A 26,239-nucleotide genomic window follows, 5' to 3' on the forward strand; every position below is an offset into this window, starting at 1 on the left:
ACCGGGTGAGCCGGTGTCAGTGACGGAATCAGTTCATCCTATGGAAGAAGTATAAGTACTCCAGCATAGATCAGTGGGTCACGATTTTCATTTTCCTAAAACATCACAAGATTTTTTTTTTATTGATTTATATAAAACTGTGTTTTTTTAAATCAGTATAGAAGATAACAACTAAACCTCCCCATATATCAAGTATTCATCTTATTCTTCTTCATGAATATTTCTACAGGATAATCTCCCCTTAACCTGTTGACTTTCCTCTCCCACCTTCCCTCCTGCAGCTGCAGTGGCTCCAGTCAGACGTCCAGCCGTCCCAATATTCCCAGTTATCTTCAGTCTCATCTTACTTTTACTTTATTAAACATATATGAAGCGTCCGAGGCCCACCTCATCCAACAGAGGGAGCTCCATGAATACGTTTGAAGTGCCGGCTGAAGTTTGTCACACCGTCCCGTCTTATCTTCCGCTCACTGAGCTTTGTGAAAAGGTGAGGCGACAGGCTGCGGATGGGATGTTTTCAATGCATTAATCAATGTCACCGCCGCAGCCTCTTTGATGTGAAACAGACACTTTAAGAGTGTCGCTCATGCTGTGAAAAAAGGGTGATGTGCTGATGGAGAAAAAGCATCCTCCGGGGATTTGCAAATGATGGGCCTGCATCTGTCTCCGCGCCCCTTTGTCCTGTCAATAGACTCAGATTGAACATTTAGAAGAGATTATAAAATCTGCATCTTGATTTCATCGTTGCTGACAGTCTTCGTTTGGTGAGTTTCTTAAACTGCAGGCCTGCTCATATCTGCCTGCCTCTCAGGCATGAGCGAGAAGTTTATAGTGGATTTACTTTATAGCCTTTAGTTTTGGGGGTCTTAGACAGGCGCGCTCACACGCAGCTAATTGGTGGATGTTTATTGGGACGCTTCAAGGAAGAGCTGGTAGGAATTATCACCTGCAGGACAAATCTCTGCCGACAACAGCCCGGCAAGTAGCAACCATCTCCCTGCAGTCCACATTAACATAACATCTTAGAGGTTGTGTTAGGCAAATAGGACGACATGGTGATAGTGAGCTGAGGGAAGGCACTTTACACCCTCTTGTCATTTAGGAAATAGTTCAACAATGATGGTGTCAGGGTGTTGGGGAGTGAAATGTAACGATGTTTGTGATTTTTTTTTCTTTTCACCATGAAATGTTTTTTTTTTCCAGTTAGGTAAAAAAAAAGAAAGAAAGAAAGAAAAAAGACGTAAATCTGGTGTCGGGCAGCTTTATGTGCGGAGGAAGGCCGTGTGATAAGTGCTGCTAAATGGACGTTGTGGTGTTGGTCATACAAAGTGATGATGCAAGTTTCTTTTTTGTAAGCTTTACCATATGTAATTTTAAACATCCCGGATGTTATTATTCATCTCAGATATGTGTGATCATGTGTTTTGATAATCCACTCAGTTTTAGAAGATAGTTTATCTGCGATCCAGCATGAATCACTGTGAAACAGCTGTTGGTGAGTGAAAGCAGTGGAAACTGGGAGTGAGGTGGGTGGGGTGGATGTATTTCTCCTCCTTAACACGCATAGTTGAGGTCGTTTATGTAAATGTGTGTTGTTACTTTTCAAAAGGACAGCCCTTTTCTTTGCCCAATGAAAATGAACGTCGGCTGACACCTGGCTATAAACCCAGGAAGGAACCCAAAGTCCTGATCAGAAATCTGTTGAGAAAAGCCCAAGGCGCAGCAGACGAGCGGAGACGCGGCCGTGATGACTTCCAGTAAGATCGAGATCCCCGGAGAGGTGAAGAGCGACCCCGCCGCTCTCATGGCATCCCTCCAGCTGATGCCCTCGCCGGTGCCCAACCCGGAGATCAAGTACACTAAGGTCTGTTTCTCTGCACACTCGAGGTTGATTAGCGCGTAAAGCTCATTCGGAGATGCACCTTCAGCCAAAACTTAGAACCGTGTGGAACTTAGATTTGCGTGTCAGTAGTTGTAGTTTGAAACCGTGAAGCTCCATGACGCTGCAGCCGATCAACTGCGAACTAAACTTTCTCACTTTCAGACTACTTTGAAAACCCCGATCAGCCTTTTCCGAGTCCACGTGCTCTGGAGTAATGATCAATAAAGATCATTTAGAGTGACAAAGATGTCAGATTTGATCAAACACTAAATGTGTGTGTTCCCTGCCGTAAAAATATTCAACCTTTATTTATTTATTTATTTATTTATTGTCATTTTCAGACGTGAGTCATTGCAGAGCCCTGCAAACATATTAAAGTTAAATACTGATAATCGATCCTGAATGTAATTATAATTGATGCAAAATAACTTCCCAGGAGTTGTAATATGGGCGGAACCAATTTTTTTTTAAGGATTAAACGCACTCAAGTGTCTTTACTGATCAACAAAAGTTGAGAGCAGTTGCGGGAGCACTTTTAACATAATAATCTGATTAATTAATTCAAATACGCTAACATGTGTTTTTCTAATTAAGTGATTAAATTATATTTTTTTTTCAAAGGGCACATGTGAAATAGAGAACATGCCAATAACTTGAATGTCTGAACCACATCTTTCTCTTTTCTGATTATAATGTCTCACCACTGGAGTGTGTTTATGGTTTCACTGAGTTCTCAATTTACTGTAACTAAGATTGCTGTCAATCATATTTAGTCATCAGTTGGAAAAGTGGAGCAAAATACAGCCAAAATCCATATGTGTGGTCTGTGCTTTTAAAGCTGATCCCAGGAAATGTGACATTGTTTCTAGCGATATTATAATATTGATATATAATAAGTAAAACAAAGTGGGTCCATAAATCTTTTAGCATTAAAGTGGATGTTGTCACAGAACAAATGTGGTATCAGAGCTGTTTTTGGACCGTCCCTCAGCCAGGAGTGTGTGGGTGGGAGAGAAGGGACGCAGAAACAGCTGGAGAAAGGAGTCTGAGTCAAACAAAGGACTTTATTTGAGTCGTGAGAAAAGTCATGTTGTAGAAATTATGAAAATTCTTTCAGAGAGACTTCCATCCAAATATCTGTGCGCGCGCACACACACACATACATACATACATATATATACATATATATATATATATATATATATATATATATATATATATATATATATATATATATATATATGAGCACACTATATTTAGTTCAGTGATTCAAAATGTCACCACAATAAATAAAACTCACTGTATTTGATTCTAAATTGGATTAACTTTTCAAAAAGTTAAACCGCTGTGGTTTGAATGTGACCACACATTTTGAGCCACATGGTGAAAAAAAAAATCCCACCTATTGTTTTGTGGCCTCTTTGTTAACATCTCGGCATTGTCTTGATTTGTTACATGTGCACACGCTGGGACACTCCTCAGTGAATCAGAACACTTTTGTTCTTCGCCTCTGTGTTTCTTGTCGTGTTTACAGCTATCTTGGTCTCATTATTGGCCGGAGCAGCCGGGGACGAAGCCTGCTGCAGTTGTGTAGCTACTGAAAGTCTCTTTTAGCTAGGAACAAGTGTTTTTATGATGTGGGATTAAAGGGCATGTATCATAGAGGACAGATTAATGATAGTGTGGTGTAAGTGCATTTGACGCCATAATTGCTCTGTTAACACATACCTCTAGTGTTTTAAGTGCAAAGGGCACACTGCTGCTGCACTGCAAAAAGGATGTTACATGTTGTAAGGCTGTTGTTAGCTTTCTACTCCCTGGAGGTGCAGAGTGTTAGTGTAGACACACACATCGGTGTACAGGAGGAAATTTAGGGAGCAACTTGGTGAATTAACCCCCAGGAATTTGGATCATCCAGTCCCTGTTGGTTTGGTGGACATAGGGGGCAGAAGGGCCCTGATTTATGGGCACCCCTGGCGTGGGCTCTCCTCACACCCTGTTCCTGTTCTCCACCCCACCGGCTGCAAGGGAAACAGCCAGCACTGCTGAGCTAGCAACGCTGTCTGGCCTTTGGGGCTTGTGGATGGAGCTGTATGTTTCCAGATTTTACTCAGTTTTTAAAAATGACAAATATTTTTGCATCATATTTGCCGTAAAAAAATCAAATAGTTCCAACATTATCTTACCTTGACTGTGCACAAACAACGCAATGCAAAGATCTGAGCCACCATTGAAACAGATATAGCTGATACAGTATCATTACTTATGATAAAGCAGGGTTGTTGCAAGCAAGGTTTGCCCCTTGTCCTTTTCACCCAGTCATGAACTTTTCACCACCAAAGGCACTTTGTGTGATTGTATCAGTTAAGCTTTTTTATCCTTTCCGTATATCTATAAAAAAACACAGTTGAGTAAATATTTAAAATATCCTTATAACCACATCTTGTCATCATCTTAGAACTTTTCTGTTGTAGTATGAGGAGGACAGCTTCCTCTCTGTATCCCCTGCCCCCACATTTCTATGGTTAGAAGGCTCCAACAGCTGGGTTACAAGACAGAAACAGTTTAAAGGTTGATAGGACCACGAAGGAAGCCATAAATAAGGGAGTCATGATGGCTCTTCATTGATGTTTTTCACTTGTGGCAGACATGGAGAGGAGACTTTTATGAATAATTAAGGAAAACCGAGTTCTGTTTTCTTTGGTGGGTGGATGATACATCTGGCCTCCATGGTGTTTCACACTGGCTGGTGATAATGAGTTGTTAAACCAGACACTAAGTGGGGCAAATTTTACAGGCATGGAAATAAAAGAACAGCACTTTTTGCTTTTACCTTAAGTCCATAAAATATTTGGTGTGTGTGTGTGTGTGTGTGTGCGTGCGTGCGTGTGTGTGTGTGTGCGCACGCATGCATGCGCACGTGTGCGTGTGAACACTCAGTACATGCTTTCTCTTTATTTTCAGTATGAAACAGTCTTCATTTTCATAATCTTTGTTTCTATGTGATAATAGCATTGAAATAGTGATACCTAAATAAGGAATTAACTAGGGATCAGATTCAGTGTCCTTGTTGGCCTTCTGATTTAAAGATCTCTTAATCTAATCAACAGTTATAAATTTTCTTAGCTGCTTTGCTCTCGCTGGCATTAAAGCCCTTTCACCGTAGGAACCTGTGCAGAACCTGTCTGCTGAGGACCTGTGTTTTTGTAAAGTAGTCTATACAGAGACATCCACTCAGTTTGGATGAATAAGAGGCTCCATCAATCTGTCACTGATTGAGATAGTACAGATGGAGGCTTGGGGCTCCCCGATGCTAGGTGCTGTCCACCGGGGTGTAAATTATGACCCTGTCTCACTGTGTGGGTGAGTGGCCCTGCTTTGCCAGAGCCTGACCTGCAGTTCTGGAGTTTTTCACTTCAAAACCACCATCTTACTGCGATCAAGATCAAACAGAGCCTAAGTTAGGGGATACTGTGCAACTAAGTGATTTATCACAATGAGCACAGCGAGAATCCCCCCCCCCTTCTCTGCCTTTGCTTATACAATCTCCCTGTTCTCTTACACACACATACATACACACACACACACACACACACACACACACACACACATACACATGGCCGCGTATTCTCTAAAACGCATCTCCTTGATTGTGACAGGGTAAGTGTGTGTGCCTCTGTTAATATGTCCAATGGTGTGAAAAGCCTACTTGTGCAGCGAGTGTAAATTATCATCTTAGCACACACGTCAACATCATGTCCCCTGTCTCTTAATCACTGTTTAAGGAAGAGCAGTGACAGCGAGGTTACCCTGTTAACTTCCCATACCTTCACTCCACAGCCCCCCTGACAAGGAACATGTAAATCCTTATGGTGTCATTATGAAAAACACTTGGCTTCATAAATCTGCTGGAAGAGCTTGTTTCCCCAGCGAGCATGAGACACAGCAGACACAAAAGTGCTTTTCAAGATGTTTATTTGCCTGTTGAAAAGCATCTCTCTCCTTTTTTTTTTTTTTTTTAAGAAAAATGGCCACCCCTTTGTACACTGATCCCATGAGTAAAACAACATTTAGGGGGTGAAAAAAGCTATTTAAACAGTTCCTTGACGCGAGATGTAAAGGAGGCTTAAGTACACAGGAAACCCATCAAACCCAAGATGAAAAACACCAGCAGTGAGTGCTGAGGTCCAGTTGCTTGATGTTGCCTTTGTCCTTCATATTGTGACAACAGATTTCAGATCAGGTTGTGCGACATTCACTGCAAATGACATCCTTTAGTTCTGGGTATTTATGTGTTTATTCATTCATTGATACAGTTTTAAAGTTACTGTTTATTGACGTTTCAGTAAATGTAAGCCATCCTAGTACAGTATGTAAAGATACAGCAGTACTGCACATATAGTCATGAACACTTCATAGAACAAAGAATATTTTAAAACATGGACTGTTACACATAAAACAACACATGGGTTATTTGAATAAGTTACATAGTATAGTTACACACTTGATTATCTTTTATCCATGTGAATGGTTTAGATACATGAACGCACATCAGACTTTATTACAAAAATCCTAGAAAAGGTATAAAATGTGATAGGAAATTAACATCATATGAGCCTGAAAAGGGCACGAACTACTCGAAGAGTCAAGTCAAGTTATTAACCAACTAGAAATAAGTTTAAAAGGATAAAGTTATTTAAATCTAAATCTTGCATGTAATGTTTGTTTTGTTTTTTTTTACAAAAAGTTTGAGTCAGGATTTTTACTTTTACCGCTCGCCCACACACACACACACACACACACACACACACACACACACACACACACACACACACACACACACACACACATACACACACGCAAACACACTGATGAGACAAAGATGTTTGCCAGTCAGTGACAGCAAGGTCACCCTTGCCAAACCCAGGAGCGCAGGGTGGCAGCGTCTGTGGTTGTGTGAATAAAAAAACACGGGAGGCTCCACAGTGTCAGACATGCGGAGGGAAGTAAGAGGAAAAAAAACACGAGCCGGTCTCGACTTTCACATGCTCTCCGCTCACTTGTAACAGTAGTAATTATAAGACTTTTGAAATGTGTCCAGAGCCAGAAAGGAAATAGAGGTCCTGTTCGAACAGAGGATATGAAACTTCCTGCGCAGACAAGCTTTGCAGGTGCCTGGGTAGGATTCGTCTGGCTATGGAATCTTGGCTTGTTGGTGTAAACTCATACACACACACACACACACACACACACACACACACACACCATTCCCATCTATAATTCTATAGTGCAAACTTTACTACTAAGCATCTGAGCATTGAATAGAAGCATGCAGCTGAACAGATGGGGGTTTTTTTTGCAGCAGAATGTTTTTCTGACTTCCCATTACAGCTCACTCCTATTAGAATTGTTTCATCACGAAAAAAACAACAACATGCAAAGCTTCGCTTTGGGATGAGTGATGCTTTTGACACCTGCAGGATGTGCCACACTCACTCACATCGTCTTGCATCTAGACGCGTAGATTACCGAGCTGATTTGAAAAATGTTGCAAACAAAAATACTTTTACTCAACTGTGTGCATCATGTTTCATATTTCCATTATCCCCATGGCCAGAACCTTTCTGGATAATGTGATTGACAGCAGAAAAGCACGGCAGTTGCTAAATGTTTGCAGCTGCCCATGCAGAACGGCTGCTAAGCTGCCACCCACATCAGGCCTCCTCATCATCACATATCACTTGTATGTTAGTGTTTCCCGAATGATACTGTAAGTAACATGTCAAATAAATTAAAAACCAAACTGTATCAATGCTCCTAAATGATCATTATCAAACGTTCTAAGAGTTTATCATCAGATTTATTTTGCTACGATGAATGTAGTTGAGAAAATGTGCAGAATTCCTTTAAACCCTCAGCAGTCGTTGTATATTATGACTTTATTCATTTTACAAGCTGCTGCAATTGCATGTTTTCATAAGGATAACTACATGCTCGCTGAGTTTGATCGTTTCTTGTCAAATATTATTTCTGCAGAAGCAACAGCAGATTAAGACAAAAATTCAGCATTTCTTAAAGGTTTATTTAAATTCAGGCATGCTCTCAAATAATGAAAACATATTGTTATCATGAAACATTTAAAACATTGTTCAAACCCTATGTTCAAGAGTTTAACTAAATTTCACTAACCGTGGCTAAAGTTTCATAGTAAATGAAGAAATGGATAATTGTTTATTTTGAAAGTGTTATCATCAAGCCTGTAGTCTCTGGATAGTCATTCCGTAGTTCTCATTTGCAAAGCATATTTTTAAAAACATGAAACCATCATGTGAAGTGATAGTAATGACCCCGCAGGGAATGGGAAAGAAAACACGATTTGTCATTTTTAAATGTGCACCCTTGCACTTGTTTTTTCATTCTTGTGTTCTTTGCTCCTCTTCCAAATGATCCTAAAAGCAATTTTAAGAAACCTTGAGAGTTGATTTACTGCTGGGCCCTGTCATCTTAATCAAGTCTTTCAATAGAATGAGACAAAAGTCTAACACCAGTCCGAGCCCAGAGAGAGGGCCGAGCCAAACGACGGCTGACAGTTGTCCTTTTCTGGCCGTGATTTAGGTGGCGGCCTGCTCCACTGTTCTCGTGCTTCATCCGTTCTCCTTTAGCAGCGCCTTGTGAGAGGGGTTACGCCATGCATAAAGCTACCCATGGTCTGCATTCTTGCTCGGACTGTTGAGGCTGTCAGGGGGCTCCTCTGATTTAGGGCACCCCACTTCAGTGGACCCAATAAATTTAAAAACTAATTCAGTGCTCTACGGGACTTTCTGTTTTTGTAGCTGGCCCTCTGCTACTTATCGTTACTGACAATTTTATGAAGTGCTCTTAATGAGCGGTAGATTAAAGGTGGCCTCGGATGGAAGGCGTCTGAGAATAGTTGACTGGTAGAGAGAAGCTACTCCTGCCTGAGGCTTTCTGTGTCTTGGTGTTTGATGGTGAGTATGAGTACTGTGAGGTAGTGCACACAGATCCCAAACATCTATGTGACTTACTGTTATGTAGAGTTCCCTGTATGGGCTAGAGAGCCCAGGGAATGAGGAGCAGGAGGGAGGCAGAGGGATGTGTTTGCTGACTCCCAACATTTTTTTAGACTCCCTGGCATTTTATACCAGCCTGAAAGTAAACACAGCCAACAGTTTACAGCCAATTAAATAGTACTTAAAGCCCAGCGTTTATGTAGGTAAACATGTCGGAAAGTTAGGGAGTTGCAGGCCAGTGGGATACTTTAACCCTGCTCTCAGGTTTGCTCTCCATCCATTTGAACTCCTCTAAAGTAGAATGACAGTACGAGCGTATGTATACACAGAAGGATATGTGCCAGCAGATGTTCTCCTTACACTCCATCTATCAGATGGACTGACAGCCATTAAAAACACTCGGCCTAATGGATCTAAACATGCCAGCAAGCTGGGAGTTTTTTCTTAACTTGCGTAACATATATTTGCAATTTCAAATCACACCTTTTCGTCAGGGGTTTTAGCATGGAATATGTCAGTGACATCATTTTCACCATTCTGTAAATATTTATTACTTTGCCGTCGGAATAAATGTTGAATATATTCTGATTGGAATCCCAGGCGGTTGTTTAACGGAAGACTTACTTTAACGCATCACAGAAACCAAGTGCGGCACGTGTTTTATGATCTCGTAAACGAGCAGCGATGTTGTGAAACGTGTGTCTGTGTGCTTGGGGGATGGTGGATGGGCGGCTGGTGTCTGATAGGGATTTATCTGTCCCCCCCACCCCCCAAACACCACCCAGACAAAGGGCTGGGTGGTGGAGCACTCCCAAGAGAGCAATGCTGGACAGGCAGGAATCTCTGTCCAGATTTCCTGAGATTCTCCCATATCCCTTACACAAGAGCAAAGATGTGCTGCAACTGCTGGCTTGGGGCTGTAGCAACCTGAACATCATGGAAGCTAGCACCCGGTAATACAATCATTAATTAATGTGACATAGATATGTTTGAAATTATGGTGTGTAGCGTTTTTACATTAAAAACTCTTAAAGCAACTAGACCCCTGTTGTATATTTGTTCAGGTATGAACTTCTGTTGTCCCAAAAGTTTCCAACAAGGTTCAAACAAGTGCTAGAAACATGCTGGTATTGGCATATGAGGCAGCTTCAGCTTATTAACCCATTTCTAGACTTAAGGACACTCTTAAGTAAGGCCCTTTTCTTTCCTTGTTCTCTAAAATCATTAAGTTGGTTTTGAATTTGAAAAACAGTGAAAATATAAGACAGTAATCGTAGAATACACCGCCCACCGTGCTGCTCTATACTATACTGATTGTTACCTTGAATGTTTCCTCAGGGTAAAAATATAACCAGAAAGGTAACTCATCTACTCATGATTGAAAGGGGGAGTAATTGGCTTTTGAGTTTCTAAAACTTTGAAAAAAAGACCATGATTTTTTCAAATTTGGGCTGTTCATCTACTGGCGTTATTATTGACGTCAAAGTTAAATATATATACATATAGAATAATATATAGAATAAAGAAAAGAATCAATCAATCAATCAAGTTGGCTGCAGGTGTTTGTGCTCACGCTGGATCAGTGATAATGCTTTCGATTGTGAGACCTCTGGTGGTAGGAATTGTGCTTTTTGAAAAAAATGTTAGCGTTATCTCCTCCAAAGCTCAGAAGGTTTGTAAATGTTGGCAGTATAAAGTTGAATACAATGAATGTCAGTATTGTGCCTTTAACTCGGACCTATGATCTCCCCTTCCTTTTACACACATCTTCTAGAGTTTTCTTTACTAAAATATGTGTTTCCTTGTAGATTTTCATCAACAACGAGTGGCAAGACTCTGTAAGTGGGAAGGTTTTCCCAACTTACAACCCGGCTACTGGAGAGCAGATTTGTGATGTCCAAGAAGCAGAGAAGGTAATTGCTCAACAGGATTTCATCTGTCCTCTTTTTTTTTTTTTTTTTTTTGGAGAAAACTGACTTATCTCATTGGAAATACTTTCTCAGCGTGATATCTTGAAGCGTGGTGAGTTTGTTAAGATTTGTTGAGCCAGCAGTTGATATTCTAATTCCAGCATGATTCAACAAGTCGAAACAGCCACGTATTTTGTAATGAAAAGACAGATTTCAGTTGTTTGTATGTTTCATCCTTGTTGTCACAGGCTGATGTTGATAAAGCAGTGCAGGCGGCTCGTCTGGCCTTTTCCTTGGGCTCTGTATGGCGAAGGATGGACGCATCAGAGAGAGGTCGACTGCTGGCCAAACTGGCGGACCTGGTGGAGAGGGACAGCATCTATCTAGCAGTAAGTGGACAAACTGAGTTTATAGTTTCTTCATGAATTTAAGGATAATACATCATTTTGTAAGTGGGATTTTCCAGATTTTTTTTTCTGTATTAAATACTGTAACTGCACTGTAAAAGCAGTATTACCATCATTCATCTGCACATCGACAGCTCATCTAATTTTATCGTATTGTAATTTAGTTTTTCTTGTATTACAAAGCATTTGAAGTTACCGTCGTGTTAACAACTATAATTAAAGTGGCTCTGCCCTTAGGAGAGAATATAACAGTAAGTGAGGGGCTGTGTTTGTAGGTTAGTGTTATCTTAGTTTCAAATTGCACCTGTGGGAGAGAGTAAAGCCTGGAACAGTATGGAGTTATGCGAGGAGCACATGGTTATACAGCATATTTCTCAGACGTCTTCCCCATCTCTCTTCAGACGATTGAGTCGCTGAACAGTGGGAAGCCTTTTCTGCCCACCCTATTTGTGGACCTTCAAGGAACCATAAAGACGCTGAGATACTTTGCTGGATACGCAGATAAGATCCACGGCACTTCCATTCCAATGGGTAAGACTCTGCCTGAGAGAATGAATGTCCTGGCATTATTAATTATCATTCAAGCCAATAAACTGCATAAATAAAATAACTACGCCTTCCCATTCATGACCACTCATTGTGCTAAGCTAACAGCGTTGTCTCCGTGGCTCTCAGCTCCCTCTTACACGCTGAGGAGAGAAGAGTATCTATCTTCTGGTTTGACTCTGGAAATGGTCGCAAATAAACATACTTTCCCCTGCCTCTCGCCTGAAGGCAGCTGGGATAGGCTCCAGCCCCCTGTAACCCTTAACAGGATAAGCGGTAGAAAATGGATGGATGGATGGATAAACATATTTTCCAAAAATCTGCCTTGTTCCTTTAACATGTGAGATGGATGTCAAACGTAAATACAGACAGAACACAAATGGTTAGATTCTTAGTCAGATTTTTGATTTTAGAGAGGAAATGGTTTATTATTTTGTTGAATTAAAAAAAAGTGTTGTAGAAAATACATGCTCATACTCAGAAAAGTAAGGTATCAACCTCGAAATCAATCCCAAAACAAACATTTATTACCCTGAGGAGGCTGACGCCAGTGTCGCCCCTCGCAGGCCTGTGAAACCGTTGAATTTGGGGGTTGAAAAAGGGGAAAGTTGGCTGTCTGTTTCAACAGGCAGCACAAAAAAAGGAAAATAGAATAAGAAAGAGGACATGGGAAACCTCCCGATACCACTGTATTGTCCCTCTCAAAGCTTCTCTTGTACTCTGCTGCCAAACCAACCACGGTGAGCATTTTCCCAGGGCTTTGGTTTAATCTTTATTCCTCTAGTAGACTTCCAGAGAAAATAAACAAGGGTATTCCTGAAGCTGAATGATGTCAGGCTGTCAGTGATTTTATTTGTTCACCTGTCAGGATGAGGAGCAAACACCACTACCAACAACCCCCTCAGCATTTTGTCTTGCACGTTATACTATTATTATGGTGTTCATTTTATATCACACAAAAGTGAAATGAATGAGGAGAGTCATTATGCTGAGCACCTTTGGCTATACACTTTACCCTACATCTTCCAAACTGAAATATAAGTCATTTCCGAGCGTCATTCTTTAAAAGAATCTTTTCAGCCACTAGAGGTATTCCTTGAAATCTCACGTCTAATTGGTTTATAGTTTCATTCCCCAAACAATAACAGTTATGAAATATCCAGTTTTGGATCATAAAAAGAGTTTTTGTGTCTATTGTCATACTTTCACTGTATCCCAAAACTGAAAGACTATCTGGCTTTTCCCCAACCATCTGATCATTCCAGCCCAAACGCAACATTAGGCAATGTTTCATCAGCTGAGGGCTGTTGTAACAAATCTACACTCACATTTCTCAATATCAATTGTTTTTAGTACATTTGTGGAGAATGGACAAGTATGGCACACCCTCAGTAAGCACCTCCTTTTACTCAAGTAATGCAAGAGGAATGAGCAAACCTTTCCAGCATAACACCCATCTCCATGACCTAAAACAGTTACACGCATGCCTCTGTTGTTGGACACTGGAAACGTAATCTCTCACCAGGGTAAAGTAACCAGGAATGTTGCGTGTGGATTCATTTACAAATTAGCATGTTGAGTCAACAACACCAGGGGTATCAAAGTGTGACATTTTTCATACGTTTCTGACATTTCCAAGCTCAAATCTATGAGGGCCAGAAATGAATAACCTTGTTTCCTCTGTGTATGATTGTGTGTGTGTGTGTGTGTGTGTGTGTGCGCGCGCGCACGTGTGTGTGTGTGTGTGTGTGTGTGGGTGTGCTCGTCTGCACATGTGTTCCTCCACAGATGGAGAGTATCTGACATTTACCAGATATGAGCCCATTGGAGTTTGTGGACAAATTATCCCTGTGAGTATAACCCTTCCTGCGAGTGACATGCATGATGGATACAAATGGACACACAAGCAAGATAACAGTGCAAATGAGCACTGTTTTAAAAAGCAACATTTTCCTGTAATTCTCTGTTTATTCGAGTAAATCCTGTTGGTAAGCCACCAAAACGATGGTGCCAGTTAGTTTGAGCAATAGAGAGGCACGAGAGCGAGCTGAGGGATTTAACGTGGTGGTTTTCAGGAAAAGAGAATGGTGAGAAAGGAGGAAAAGATCAAGGAGAAAGAGACACTGGTGATTGTGCAAGAGTGCAGAAAGTGTGTGGTTCTGTGTCGAGCCCCATGGGCTCCTGTGCAAAGCAGAAATAACACAGGCCTGTGTTTTGTACAGTGATACGGGGCTATTGCACATATGTTGCAATTTTCCCTCTTTCTCAGAATACTGTGGGAAGAGAAAATACTGCACAAGTGCCGAGAACATTTTCTCACTTGTCTATGTTTAGACACAGTGAAAAGGAGAGTAAGTGACTTAAGAGCGATGAGTTATTGAGCTTGACTTGTGACCACCCAGTGTGTCAGTCAGATGCATGATGTCTTTTTCCTGTGTGTGTTTGTATGTCTGTGTGTGTGCGCACACGTGCTTGTGTGTGTGTGTGCGTGTGTGTGTCTGTGTGTGTCTGTGTGTGTGTGTGATGTACAGTGGAACTTCCCTCTGATGATGACAGCATGGAAGCTGGGCCCAGCACTCGCATGTGGAAACACTGTTGTCCTCAAACCTGCTGAGCAGACACCGCTCACCTGCCTCTACATGGCAGCTCTCATCAAGGAGGTAACCCAGAATCAATCTGCCAACCGCAGTGTGTTCACAAGGCCAACTTTTTATTTGGGCAGTCAAATCAATGACACTAACTGAACCAAAATCATAAGTTTCAGCTTGGAAAGAACACAATGTTCACTATAAATTTGGCCCTGGCTTTATTTGGATTGTCCAATATTAATGTAACCTCAAGATGAGAAAAAACAGATGTTAAACAATGTGTCGCTTGTTAAACTGCTGTACAATCCATAGTAGTTAAAGTTGTAGAACACAACAATGACTAAAATGCAAACCAGTGTTTTGGTTTCTGAGGTGAACACTTCACATCCATACTTGGAGATTTTTAGTGACTGACTGAATTTAACTTTAAATAAATGCTTAGTTTATGTTTAAACACATTTTAACACAGAATTTTCAAACTGACTCTACATAGCGACTCTGAATGAATCATTAGCAGTGGAGCTCCTCACTGTCACACCCTGGTTTAGAGCTTATTTAAGACCAAAGAAGCCTCTCAAACTATCACAATGTAATAACACTCCCCTATGATTTGTTTCCAGCTGAGATACTAACATGAGTACAAATACTAGATTAGTACTGAACAAGAAAGCCAGTGAAAGATTGAAAGCACTGATATCATCACAGGAGTTCAGAGATGGAAACGTGACTGACGGTAGTTCAGTGGCAGTAATGGCTGCCCATCTCTGTTTTAGCACACAAGTGACCTTCCACCCCTGATGCATATTAATGACAATGGATTACATTTGGAAAAAATACTGCTCTTAATGTATTTTCTTATGCCTTAAAAATACAGTAACCCCCCTCCCCAGGGTGACTTTTGAGAAAAAAAGTGACGTAGACAAACGAGAGACTCTCTGGTTCTCAACAGAAACTAGCTGGTGCGCACCAGGGACTGTCCTGTGATCACAAGAAAGTATTGTTTCCCCATCATTTGATACCTGCAGTACACAGTAGTACACAGTAGTCTGACTGCCTAGTCCATCGCACTCTCATGCAGCTGGGAAATGAGAACAATAGCTTCTGGAAAATTCCCACTTTCCAGTAAAGATTGTTCACACTCTGACAACAAAACTAGCTCTAAGACGAGGAAAATATTGTTTGATAACATAATAATCAGCGATAATGAGTCGACTTAAATTAATGAGTAAGTGCATTTTGTATCTTTCACCACAGGCACATATCAAGTTACGTCAAATCTGCTTCTTGGAACACGAACCACTTTCCTAGCGTGATATTCCAAATTTGACAGGCATTCACTGTGTTCCCCCACCTCAGAGTTCAGATTGCTCCTACTCGCCATTTGCTCATAAATGCATAATAACAGTAGTGCTGCTAGCTAAGCTAAGCTAAGCTAGCTAAGACAGAAAAAATATACATTGTAAATGTGGTATTAATATAAATCAGGGGTCCATAATGGTGTGACTGTGTGACACTTTTCAAACAGCGTTAAACCAGTGATGACAAACCATCAGCCACTTTCTGATCTCATGGTCTTGCGATCATCGTGTTTAGTGCTGAACATCCCGGCAATATCGACTGCGATGCATTTAAGTCCATTTACATTCGCACATTAGAAACGAATGATGAAACCCCATAGCCTGTCAAACAAAGAGCTGTAGAGATTAAAACAGACACCATCAACCTTAAATATCACTCAACAGAAAATAAATAATACAATTAACTAATATATCCAAATGAAAAGATTTATCTCTGTGCTGTAGTGCGTCCCATTGTTGATGCCAGTAACAGCAGGATTAGTGAGTGCACTTGTCTACATTAGGGCTAATCTCAAAAGTAAGTTGAACAAGATGTATCATCACAAGGCGCTGTAGAGTAGATAAACCTAATCAGGCTGTACAAATCTCCACATCCCCCTGTCTCCCCCCTGCCCTCTCTGGCCTCGCCTCCTTTTTGGAGTCTATCTGTCTGTAGCCTTCTTCTTTTTGATGTTCTTTCGGTTCTCTGCTGGTAGGGAGGTTGGGTTGGGTCCGGATTCCCCCACACTGCCTGGGGTTTTGCTTGGCTCTGCTGTCATCTCCGCTAAAGCTTGTTTCCTCTCATATTGTTTTGACAGGCCGGGTTTCCACCGGGAGTCATCAATATTTTGCCAGGATTTGGGCCAACAGCAGGAGCTGCAATTGCTTCACACATGGGCATAGACAAAGTGGCTTTCACAGGATCAACAGAGGTACTTCTACCAGATAAAGAGGCTCAGATCAACAGCTGCTTACTGCTTGCTTTTGTCAGCTAATATAAGTGACACGGTGACCAACATGTGCAGAGCATCAGAGCAGGCTGGGTAATTACGGGACATTCTGTGCCTGTATTGAAGTCTAAATGACAAACAAATGGGGTCTTACATATGTTGCGTCCTCTGTCATTACTCCTCATGGCAGGGAGCTCTGATTTTATCTTGCACATGTGCACATATTTGCGCTGTCAAGAGTATACAAACACATCTCTGTGAAAACACTGATCCTGCTCTGTTTCCCCTCCTCTGTCACCACTGTAGTAACGTACATCCACTCACTTCCTATCAGTAGAGAAACACTTTGACATAACTGGGAAGCAGTTAATGAAAGGCCAGATCATCAAGGACGTAGTATGTGCTATGCATTCCTCGGGCTGCAGGGACAGCAGGTTCATTTTCTGCAAATCATTTATGAATTTCTACCTGCAAACTAACCTATCAGCTCCAGACATTACATTCATGCCTAATGAAGACTGCATGTTTTAATAGGACCAGCCTGTATTTCACATGCCTCTCTGCTAAATGAACCAAGGCCATGTCATGTTTGGATTAGAGATGTCTGGTTTGAGTCTGCTGGTATTTGAATCGGTGTGTATACTGTACTGGTATGTGTTGTGAGTGTCCACACGTGGAGGTCATAGATCAATGTAGGTGACAAGGAGACAAACGGACAAAGTAATAGAAGCAAAATCACACAGCATGATGAGACTTCATTGTCAGTTTAAGGGAGCGTCTTACAACTCAAGTTATAGGCAAGTTGATGAGTGAATTCATAATAAATCTAATAAAACTTACACAGACAAGAACTTTGCAACAGGGGTGGACATAGTGACATCCCTTAATATGGTGGACTCCAGCACCAGATGTCTCTGCAGTGATTAGATGGTTTGACAGTCATTGAGTACACATGCTCTTGTCAGCCTCACTTTCGGTTTCAGGTTTAACTTCTCTTTAAGATTTAATTTGTCTGGTTGGAAAACAACATCAGCAGAATTGCAGTGACCCTAGGTTGAGAGCGTAGTGATGCGTCACCAGAGCTGACAAGAGGGAAAACAGTGTTAACTCCTCCAGTTTTAGTGAACAAACTCAGGACCTGCTGCTTGTCTCCTGAAGGGAAGTGCAGACATGCAAAATGATGCTTAAGAGGGCATCTTGCTTCTTAACCAGGGGTAAACATAATAGCTACCAAACACCACCATGAAAGCATCAATGTTGTATGTATGTATGCTAACACTCACAGGACAGCTAGCTAGCCGCTATTAGCTTCAAATATCCTATACAACACCTTTAAGGTTGTTGATTCTTTTTCCCTTTGATTCTATCTGTTTCTTTAGTTCAACTCTTGAAACTTTGCCAAGTTTGAATCACAGAAAAGAACATGGTATGAAAACATGATGAGCAAAGAAAACATGGCCAAAGACAAGTGTGCTGAATGGCTTCCATACCTTCCTCCGAACTGATTTACAGACCAATCAGATCTAATCAAAAACGGAGCTGTTTGTGGTTACTTCTGGGCTATTTTAAGTTTTTCTAAATATCAGCCAGAATCAAAGAACACAAAATGTAATTTATTTACAAATGTTTTGTTTTTTTCCATCATATGAATGGTTCCAATCTCAGAGTATAACCTATAACATACATTTCTCTTTTCTCACGCAAGCTTGTACGAATCCACCTTCTAACACAAACATCGTCTTTGTTTTATCATCCCGTCTTGATTGAACATTTCCCTTATGAGTGGCCCAGTTTTTTCTACTAGTTTTCCTGTTGTTTCCTGTGGTCTGGATTCAATTACTGAGAAAAGGAGCCAGTGCTGCTGATGCCCAGACAGTGAGTCACCATAATGTAGTAGCAGGGATGCTAGCGACCACAGCATCTCCTCTCAGGATGGAGGATAGTGCTGTACTTACAGGTGGATCTGAGGAACATCCACTCATCCTTGTGGTGACTCACATGGGGGTTTTACTCCTCATGGAGGAGTCGAGCAGCTCAGCATGCGCCCCCCCCCCCCCCCCCACGGGATGTAGACACGCTAACCTCCCGTTAGTCAGACACTTTGTGCTTCTGATCAAAGGCAGCAGAGACATTCAGACACTGAACCAGAGCCAAGTGTTGTTTTAATACAGCTGCACTACAGCAACATCTCAGCACAGCCAACTGTCACTCTTTATTGTATTCTACTATCATCGTATTGTTTAGAGAGACTGATACTTGAGAAGATAGTGAGAGTCTTTTCCATGTCAGAGGTGGCGTCTTTTAGTTGGATGAAGACTGGGAATTTTCCCACTTTATTCTGTTTGTTCTCTTGGAAAATTAAATAGGTCATATGAGTAACAGGAAGATGAATACTTGTTTAAGGTGTAGGGTTTTAAGGGAGGTGTGTGTGCGTGTGTGTGTGTGTGTGTGGGGGGGGGGGTTCTCAAGCTTGTTATCTTTTGAGTACTCATGATATTACATGACACTGAAACATACCAGACAAAGCAAGTAATTAATTCTGCTTTTGTGTTGTAATATCCTGTTGCCTGAAATTGTCAGTGACTAAAATAACAATTTGTTTCCAGTTTGTTGTAAATCATTTTCTGACACCACGGGGACTATCTTACAGAATTAACATGATGTGTGTGTGTGTGTGTATATATGTATATATATACTGTATACCCGCCCAACACATTGAACCCAATGTGTACATATACATTTACAGTATATATATAGCTAATTCTATATATATCTATAAATATATCTATATATCTATATATAGAGAGAGAGAGAGAGAGAGAGAACGAGAGAGAGAGAGAGAGAGAGAGAGAGAATATTTCACAACATGACTGGCACCACAGAGCAATTACAACATGCCCAACTGAGGATAATTCCTCCCTCCATTTATTCATTGGTTCTTGCCTTGGCCTCTGGCCCTGTGCAGCTGGTCTGGTGCACCCTTTGCAAGGTACCCAAATTGTAACTTGTCAACATCTAAAAAATGTAAATATTTAATTACTTAAAGGTTAAGTCCATCCAGGTGGCACGGTGGTGCAGTGGTTAGTACTGTCGCCTCACAGCAAGGAGATACTCGGTTCGAGCCCCAGCTAGAGCTCTGGATCTTTCTTTGTGGAGTCTGCATGTTCTCCCTGTTCCTGTGTGGGTTCTCTCTGGTACTCCAGCTTCCTCCCACAGTCCAAAGACATCAAGAGGGGACGAGGCTGATTGATACTCTAAATTGACCGTAGGTGTGACTGTGAGTGTGAATGGTTGTCTGTCTGGCCTTGCAATGGACTGGCGACCCATCCAGGGTGAACTCAGCCTCTTGCCCCAAGGCTGCTAGGATAGGCTCCAGACCCTTCCGCGACCCTTAACAGGAGAAACAGTAGAAAATGGATGGATGGATGGTTAAGTCCATCCCTCTCAAATCATGATTACCGCATCAAAGTCAAGTCAAGTCTTTTATGCATGCCAGTTGTGCTCTGCTATTTTGAATCAAGTGATGTTTGGATCTACGGCCCACCAGCATACGTTGGGGTCCAAAAAGTTGCTTGAGTTTTATAAACGTTTCCTTACAGTTACATTATTATTAAAACCAATCTGCACTGAATCTTTATAATGACATTGTTCTGAAATAAAAATGGAAGGATGCACTCATTGCTGTGATTGATCACAGTTTTAAGAGAGATGAAACTATACAAAAACATATAATCCATTTTGAAGTGGTCAATAAAAATGTAAACAAGATAATTTGTACTCTGTGCACACTTGTGTGGTCTACTAACCGAAGCACTTGGATATTTGTCATCAGTGATACATTTTCCTCAAAATGTTTTCAAGTCATGCTGTCCCTAGGTTCATCCTACATTAGTGCTTTTTTGAAATGTGATATTGTCACTCTTGGTAAGCAGTAAAGTAGAATAGGAGTGGTTGGAAGAAAAAAAAAAAACCCTCCGTGTTATCTTATGAGAACCATTTCATAAGAGCAAGCCTCACCTTTCAAGTTCAGTGAGATCACAGGCCGCCTCCCACACACTTTGTGTTCAGTTCTCCCTGCATCTCTGACAGACATCAGATGCTGTACCAGGCTGAAACATGGTTTTATTTCCCTGTCACTGTCCAAAAATCCTGTACTGGATATTTATTCTGTGTGTTTGCAGAACTTAGGTTTCAGCTGGCCTTCTGGTGCGTTCCCTGTTAGGAGCTGACCATCCTCTTAAGCTATTTAATGGCTGCAGTTGATTTACTGATCTGGCTGAGGGCCTGCATCTCTTTGAGTAAACCCAAGATCTGTTTCCTTGCTAGGTCGGTAAGCTGATCCAAGAAGCGGCTGGGAAAAGTAACCTGAAAAGAGTGACGCTGGAGCTGGGAGGCAAGAATCCCAACATCATATTTGCAGATGCTGACTGTAAGTTTTCAAGGAAAATTCCTCCATTTACCTGTCACCCCTGTGGTCTGCCACTACTTTGTCTTGTTATGTGTCCCATTCATAGAACCTTTGATCCATGGAAATAGACACATGGTCTGAGAATCTGCAAATATTCAAAAGCATTGTAGTGCTATGAAAACCTGTGGATGGATGGTTTTCATATAAATTCTAAATGGCTCAACAAACTGGGGGTGCCGAGGCTTTCAAATGCTTTCAGCAGCCGTGAGAGGGGCTCCCTAAAGTCTGTAAATCAGGAGAATGGACCCCGACTCAGTTGGGTGCTTCAGCCGAGACCCATAAATCAGGGGGGTCTGTTAACTCTTGGTGTGCAACAGCAGGGTCCTGTCTCTCAGGTGTCAGGTATCAGATTTGCAGGATAGCTCCAATAAGACTCAGGACTAATTTTGTATATTATGTTTATCTTGGTAAATGGGATAATGCTACTCTCTGTTATCAGTCAATTATTTTTGTTCGAATTGATGTCTTTCCAGAACTCCCTAGTTATAACAAAGAGTTCAATGGAATAACTTTTTATCAACTTTTTTCCAGTGGACCTGGCTGTTGAGCAGGCCCACCAGGGTGTGTTTTTCAATGCTGGCCAGTGTTGCACTGCAGGCTCTCGCATCTTTGTGGAGGAGCTCATTTATGATGAGTTTGTCCGGAGGAGTGTAGAGAGAGCCAAGCGGAGGATAGTCGGCAGCCCCTTCGATCCCACTACTGAGCAGGGTCCACAGGTGAGAGACGACAACTCGCCTGTCACCTCATGAAGGTACAGACTCTGTCATCGTTTGGGCCTATTTTCTTTAATATAATTTTAAAATTTCCTCCCACAGATCAGCCGGGAGCAGCACAATCGTGTGCTGGAGCTTATCCAGAGTGGCATCAGTGAAGGAGCCAAGCTTGAGTGTGGAGGCAAAGCCCTGGGCTTGAAGGGCTTCTTCATTGAGCCAACTGTTTTCTCTAACGTGAGGGACGACATGCGTATTGCCAGAGAGGAGGTACAAAGATATTTGTCAAGGATTTTCATTGTTGCAGCCCAACTAACGCATGGAAACCTGTCTGAAGAGTCATACTACGTTAAATGTTGGTGAAAGATGATCATCCCTGTTGAACAAAACTGTTTTCTTTGTGTTTGCGATATAAGTAGGATGAATATTCTGATTTGTCTGCAGATTTTTGGACCAGTGCAGCAGATCATGAAGTTCAAAACCATCGAGGAAGTGATAGAAAGAGCCAACAACACAGATTATGGTTTGGTTGCTGCTGTGTTCACCAATGACATCAACAAAGCCATGACCATATCCACAGCCATGCAGGCTGGCACTGTCTGGTGAGTTACATCTGCTGCACTTCTTGAGCTGCAATCAGTAATATTTTTCATGTGGGACGTATCAACCAGTCAAGACTTGGCATCCAGAAACTGTAAACTGGCAACGTGCCACTTGACTATCATTACACAAGCCACAAAGAAATGTTCCCCCTTTTTCACTTTCTTTCCTAGGCCTCGACTTTTCTACATGTAAAAACATCAGAGGCAAAATGCCAATCCAAGACAACAACGCAAAACTGCAACAAATTGTAAATGTAAATTGACACCCTAATTTCATAAATGAAACAGCTATAAAATGTTACTTCTTGAGTTGTTTGGTTTGGTTTGTAATTACCTGCAGATGGCTAGGAGTCGGGCTAGAGTTATAGCTAACGTGCTGCATGGGCCAAGAATTTTTCAGCACTTATCATACTTGACTGCAATCCTATGCAAGCTGAGGAAATGTTTCTCTACCTTGTCCTTCATTCTTGATGGTGCCCAATCATCATCCCACTCCTCTTCCTCCACTCAGGATTTTTTTTTATAATTTTAAAAGGGACCAAAACTCTTCTCTTCCTTGACAAACCCTTCCAAGAGTTTTTCTTCTCCACTGTTCCCGACCACAATGACAACGTGTCATGACAGAAAGAAACATGAGAATGACTGCAGACAGTCTAACGTTCTCCAGCCATCCACCATTGTTATGAGACTTAATTATAAAGTGTACAAGTATACAAAACATTACCAGTCAGTTTTTAGAATAATATTTAAATGCAGTGTTTACGTAAGGAAACAAGAAAGACAGACATCATCATAGGTACAAAATCATAGAATGTTACAACTAACAAATACAACAAAAAATATCAGAAAACTAAAGGGCAAGCACACATCTCCACCAAGCTGATGTGACGTCATGCATGTTCCACTTCGCTGTAAAGAGTAATTCAAGATCACTTCACTTTTAGTAATCCTGCTGACAGACAAGCACCTGGAGACTAAAGACCTCAGGCAGGGTGAAAAAAATACATCGTTTGCTATGTTATACAGATTTGTCCCAAAATTAAATGTGTTCATTTTTGGCCGGTGTTACTGTCGTCCATATTTAGTGATTGTCAGCTTCATAGTTTTTACATTTTCCTGCTAACAGAGGGGCAAACCTCATTTTGAAGACCTAGCATTTTCATACGAATTATAAATGGACTTTTAATAGCTACATTGAGATTTTGAATCCTTGAAAATACTGTGAGGGATCATTCTATAGCTGTAAAATAATCTTTTTATTTAAGTTTATTCCCATTTTTTTAATATTGAAGAAAATCACACTGCACCCCTCACCCCTCAGTTATAGCCAAAACTGTACTTTGCCTTGTTTTTTGCAATCAAAAGTTAAAAAGTTTTACTCAGTCTTTCCCAGGTGGTTAGAAAAATTCCCAAATATCCAAACTGACTACTTTCAGCTGTGTTTGCTGAATAACAATGGGATTATGTCATCAAATCCAAAGAACTTCTGAGATAGCAATGGTGGTGACAATACATCTTTACACCAGTTTTCCTGATTGCAGATAATATTCTGCTTTAGACAAAAATACCAGACCTCTTGGGTCAAAAGCACTGAGTGATCAATGTTTTGTGTACTTTTTAGGATAAACTGCTTCAATGCTCTTAGCACACAGTGTCCATTTGGAGGATATAAAATGTCTGGCAACGGACGTGAATTGTGAGTATGACCACTGAATATACACAATGAACCACAATATCACTAATATTGACTTAATGTTTTGAAGACTTACTTATCCAAGGGGATATTGCAATACTGCTGGACTTAGACACTCTGGTAGTTATTAGGCAATAATTCAATGTTGCCGTCAGAATGATAGTTTAAACAAAATGAGCTGCATTGTTGATATTTCCTGTTGTTGCTTTCAGGGGAGAGAACGGCTTGAAGGAGTACTCAGAGGTGAAAACCATCACAATGAAGATGGTTGCCAAGAACTCTTAAGGCTGTTGCACGTTTCGGGAGGAGGAGGTAGAGTCTTCCTCAGTACTGACCCACCTCTTGTCGGTCCATTCTCGGTGGCAAAACCACATTAAACATGACAACTAGTTATCTCCATGGTGACTACAGGCTGCGACTACTTGTTGCACTTCTAGTCCCTCCGCCAACTTGCTCGCCACAGACAGTCAGCCAGACCATGTCCAGCTCTACCTTGAATGTGTGGACTGTCACTAGTCTAAATGACAACCACTGAACTACCCCTGTATACCTCCTCCACTAACTACACTAAAGCACTCACAGAGACACCGGGGTGGGCTCCTCTGACTGCAAACCCTCAACAACAACCCCACTTCCAACACCCTGACACCCCCCTACCCCCACCTCTAGATGCTGGATGCTCAGAGACTCACTGGCCGCACTTGCATTCAACCCCTTTTCTCACCACCGGTCATGTGACGGGTTTAGCGTGCGGTATCAAAACCTCATTGCTTTGGACCACAAGGTAGAATTCCTGCAAGCATGTCAGCTCCCTCAAGACCACTGATGACAGTATCAGCCTCAGTTATGAATGGATGAAATGTTAATTCAGAATTAAATTTGATTTCTAATTGTCTTTGTTTTAACTTGTATGACTTAACACTGTATGTCAACCCGTGACTGATGTATACGTGAAGATTTGAACCTCTTAAAAGTGTTTTACTCTCACCTGCTAAAAGAGGAGTAGATGTATTTTAAACGTTATGTAACTGATTTTCATTGATGTCCATCTATGTTTATGTTTATACAATCATATGCTATAAAATTATAAAATGACCATAGATTTTTTTTTTCAGTAAAGACATTTCCTGTAAATTGTGTCTACTTCATTATTTGCGGTCTCAGATTCCTCTGCCGCTCCAGTGGTTGAAACATTTACATTCAAGGATAAAATCTGATGTACATATTAACAACACTTTATGCTATTTTTCTTCTCATTTCTTCTGAAAATGTTTTCTAATTTTGGAAATAAATACAATCAGGAGATTATGGCATTGAAATATATTCACATTTTAACCAAACTGAATTTTGATCATTCATATATTTAATTATGTATTTTAATGGAAAAACAGTTGCCACATTTACAAAGCGATCAATATTCTATTAGTCTTGGTTCTTCACTGTGTCTGCATTTTACCTCAGATAGTGGACACCTCATCAGTGTGACTGAGGTGTTGAGGAGGGACATAAACATCAGAGAGGGAGGAAGACAGGACGGGTAAGCCCCAAGTTGTCATGGATGTAGACTTCAACAGAGCTGATGTAAAAACTGTACATTAAAACGAGACCACAGGTAAAAGGGTTTAAAAAAAACAAACAAAAGCCAAATATAATTCAATAGAAATATTTGACCCCTGGATTTCACTCATGATGCCACATCCCAAACTTCTATCCATCCATCTATTTTCTACCTCCTTCTCCTGTTGAGGGTCACAGGGGGCTGGAGCCTATCCCAGCATCTACTGGCGAGAGGTGGGGTTCACCCTGGACAGGTCACCAGTCCATCACAGGGCCAACACATACAGACAGACAACCATTCACACTCACAGTCACACCTACGGTCAATTTAGAGTATCAATCAGCCTCGTCCCCTCTTGATGTCTTTGGACTGTGGGAGGAAGCTGGAGTACCAGAGAGAACCCACACAGGAACAGGGAGAACATGCAGACTCCACACAAAAAGGTCCTGTGCTGGAGCCGGGACTGGAACCCAGAGCCTTCTTGCTGTGAGGCGACAGCGCTGACCACTGCACCACCGTGCTGCCACATCCCAAACTTGATTTCATAAAATTAAAAC

At 41.3% G+C, this 26,239-nt stretch overlaps 1 protein-coding gene across 1 annotated transcript; it reads left to right on the forward strand.

Moving 5' to 3' along the window:
* Nucleotides 1-1,631: 1,631 nt before the first annotated feature.
* On the forward strand, nt 1,632-25,302 carry aldh1a2 (aldehyde dehydrogenase 1 family, member A2). The gene is made up of 13 exons (XM_086194735.1): nt 1,632-1,864; nt 10,722-10,826; nt 11,072-11,212; nt 11,632-11,761; nt 13,565-13,626; nt 14,308-14,436; nt 16,520-16,633; nt 20,978-21,080; nt 21,651-21,835; nt 21,935-22,099; nt 22,274-22,431; nt 24,053-24,127; nt 24,337-25,302. Exons 1-13 carry the CDS (start codon nt 1,748-1,750, stop codon nt 24,407-24,409), a joined length of 1,557 nt encoding a protein of 518 aa, XP_086050861.1. The 5' UTR covers nt 1,632-1,747; the 3' UTR covers nt 24,410-25,302.
* Nucleotides 25,303-26,239: the final 937 nt, after the last annotated feature.

The sequence above is a fragment of the Aulostomus chinensis genome, chromosome 2, assembly GCF_037954235.1.
Source record: "Aulostomus chinensis isolate RoL2024-O1b breed Wild chromosome 2, RoL_Achi_v1.0, whole genome shotgun sequence".
NCBI classification, from domain to species: domain Eukaryota; kingdom Metazoa; phylum Chordata; class Actinopteri; order Syngnathiformes; family Aulostomidae; genus Aulostomus; species Aulostomus chinensis.

Excerpts from the sequence above, each read along its gene's own strand:
- aldh1a2 (XM_086194735.1), top strand. The coding sequence starts at position 1,748 with ATGACTTCCAGTAAGATCGAGATCCCCGGAGAGGTGAAGAGCGACCCC. Across the intron at positions 13,627-14,307 it reads TTTGTGGACAAATTATCCCT|TGGAACTTCCCTCTGATGAT; the intron begins GTGAGTATAACC and ends TGTGATGTACAG. Across the intron at positions 16,634-20,977 it reads CTTTCACAGGATCAACAGAG|GTCGGTAAGCTGATCCAAGA; the intron begins GTACTTCTACCA and ends TTTCCTTGCTAG.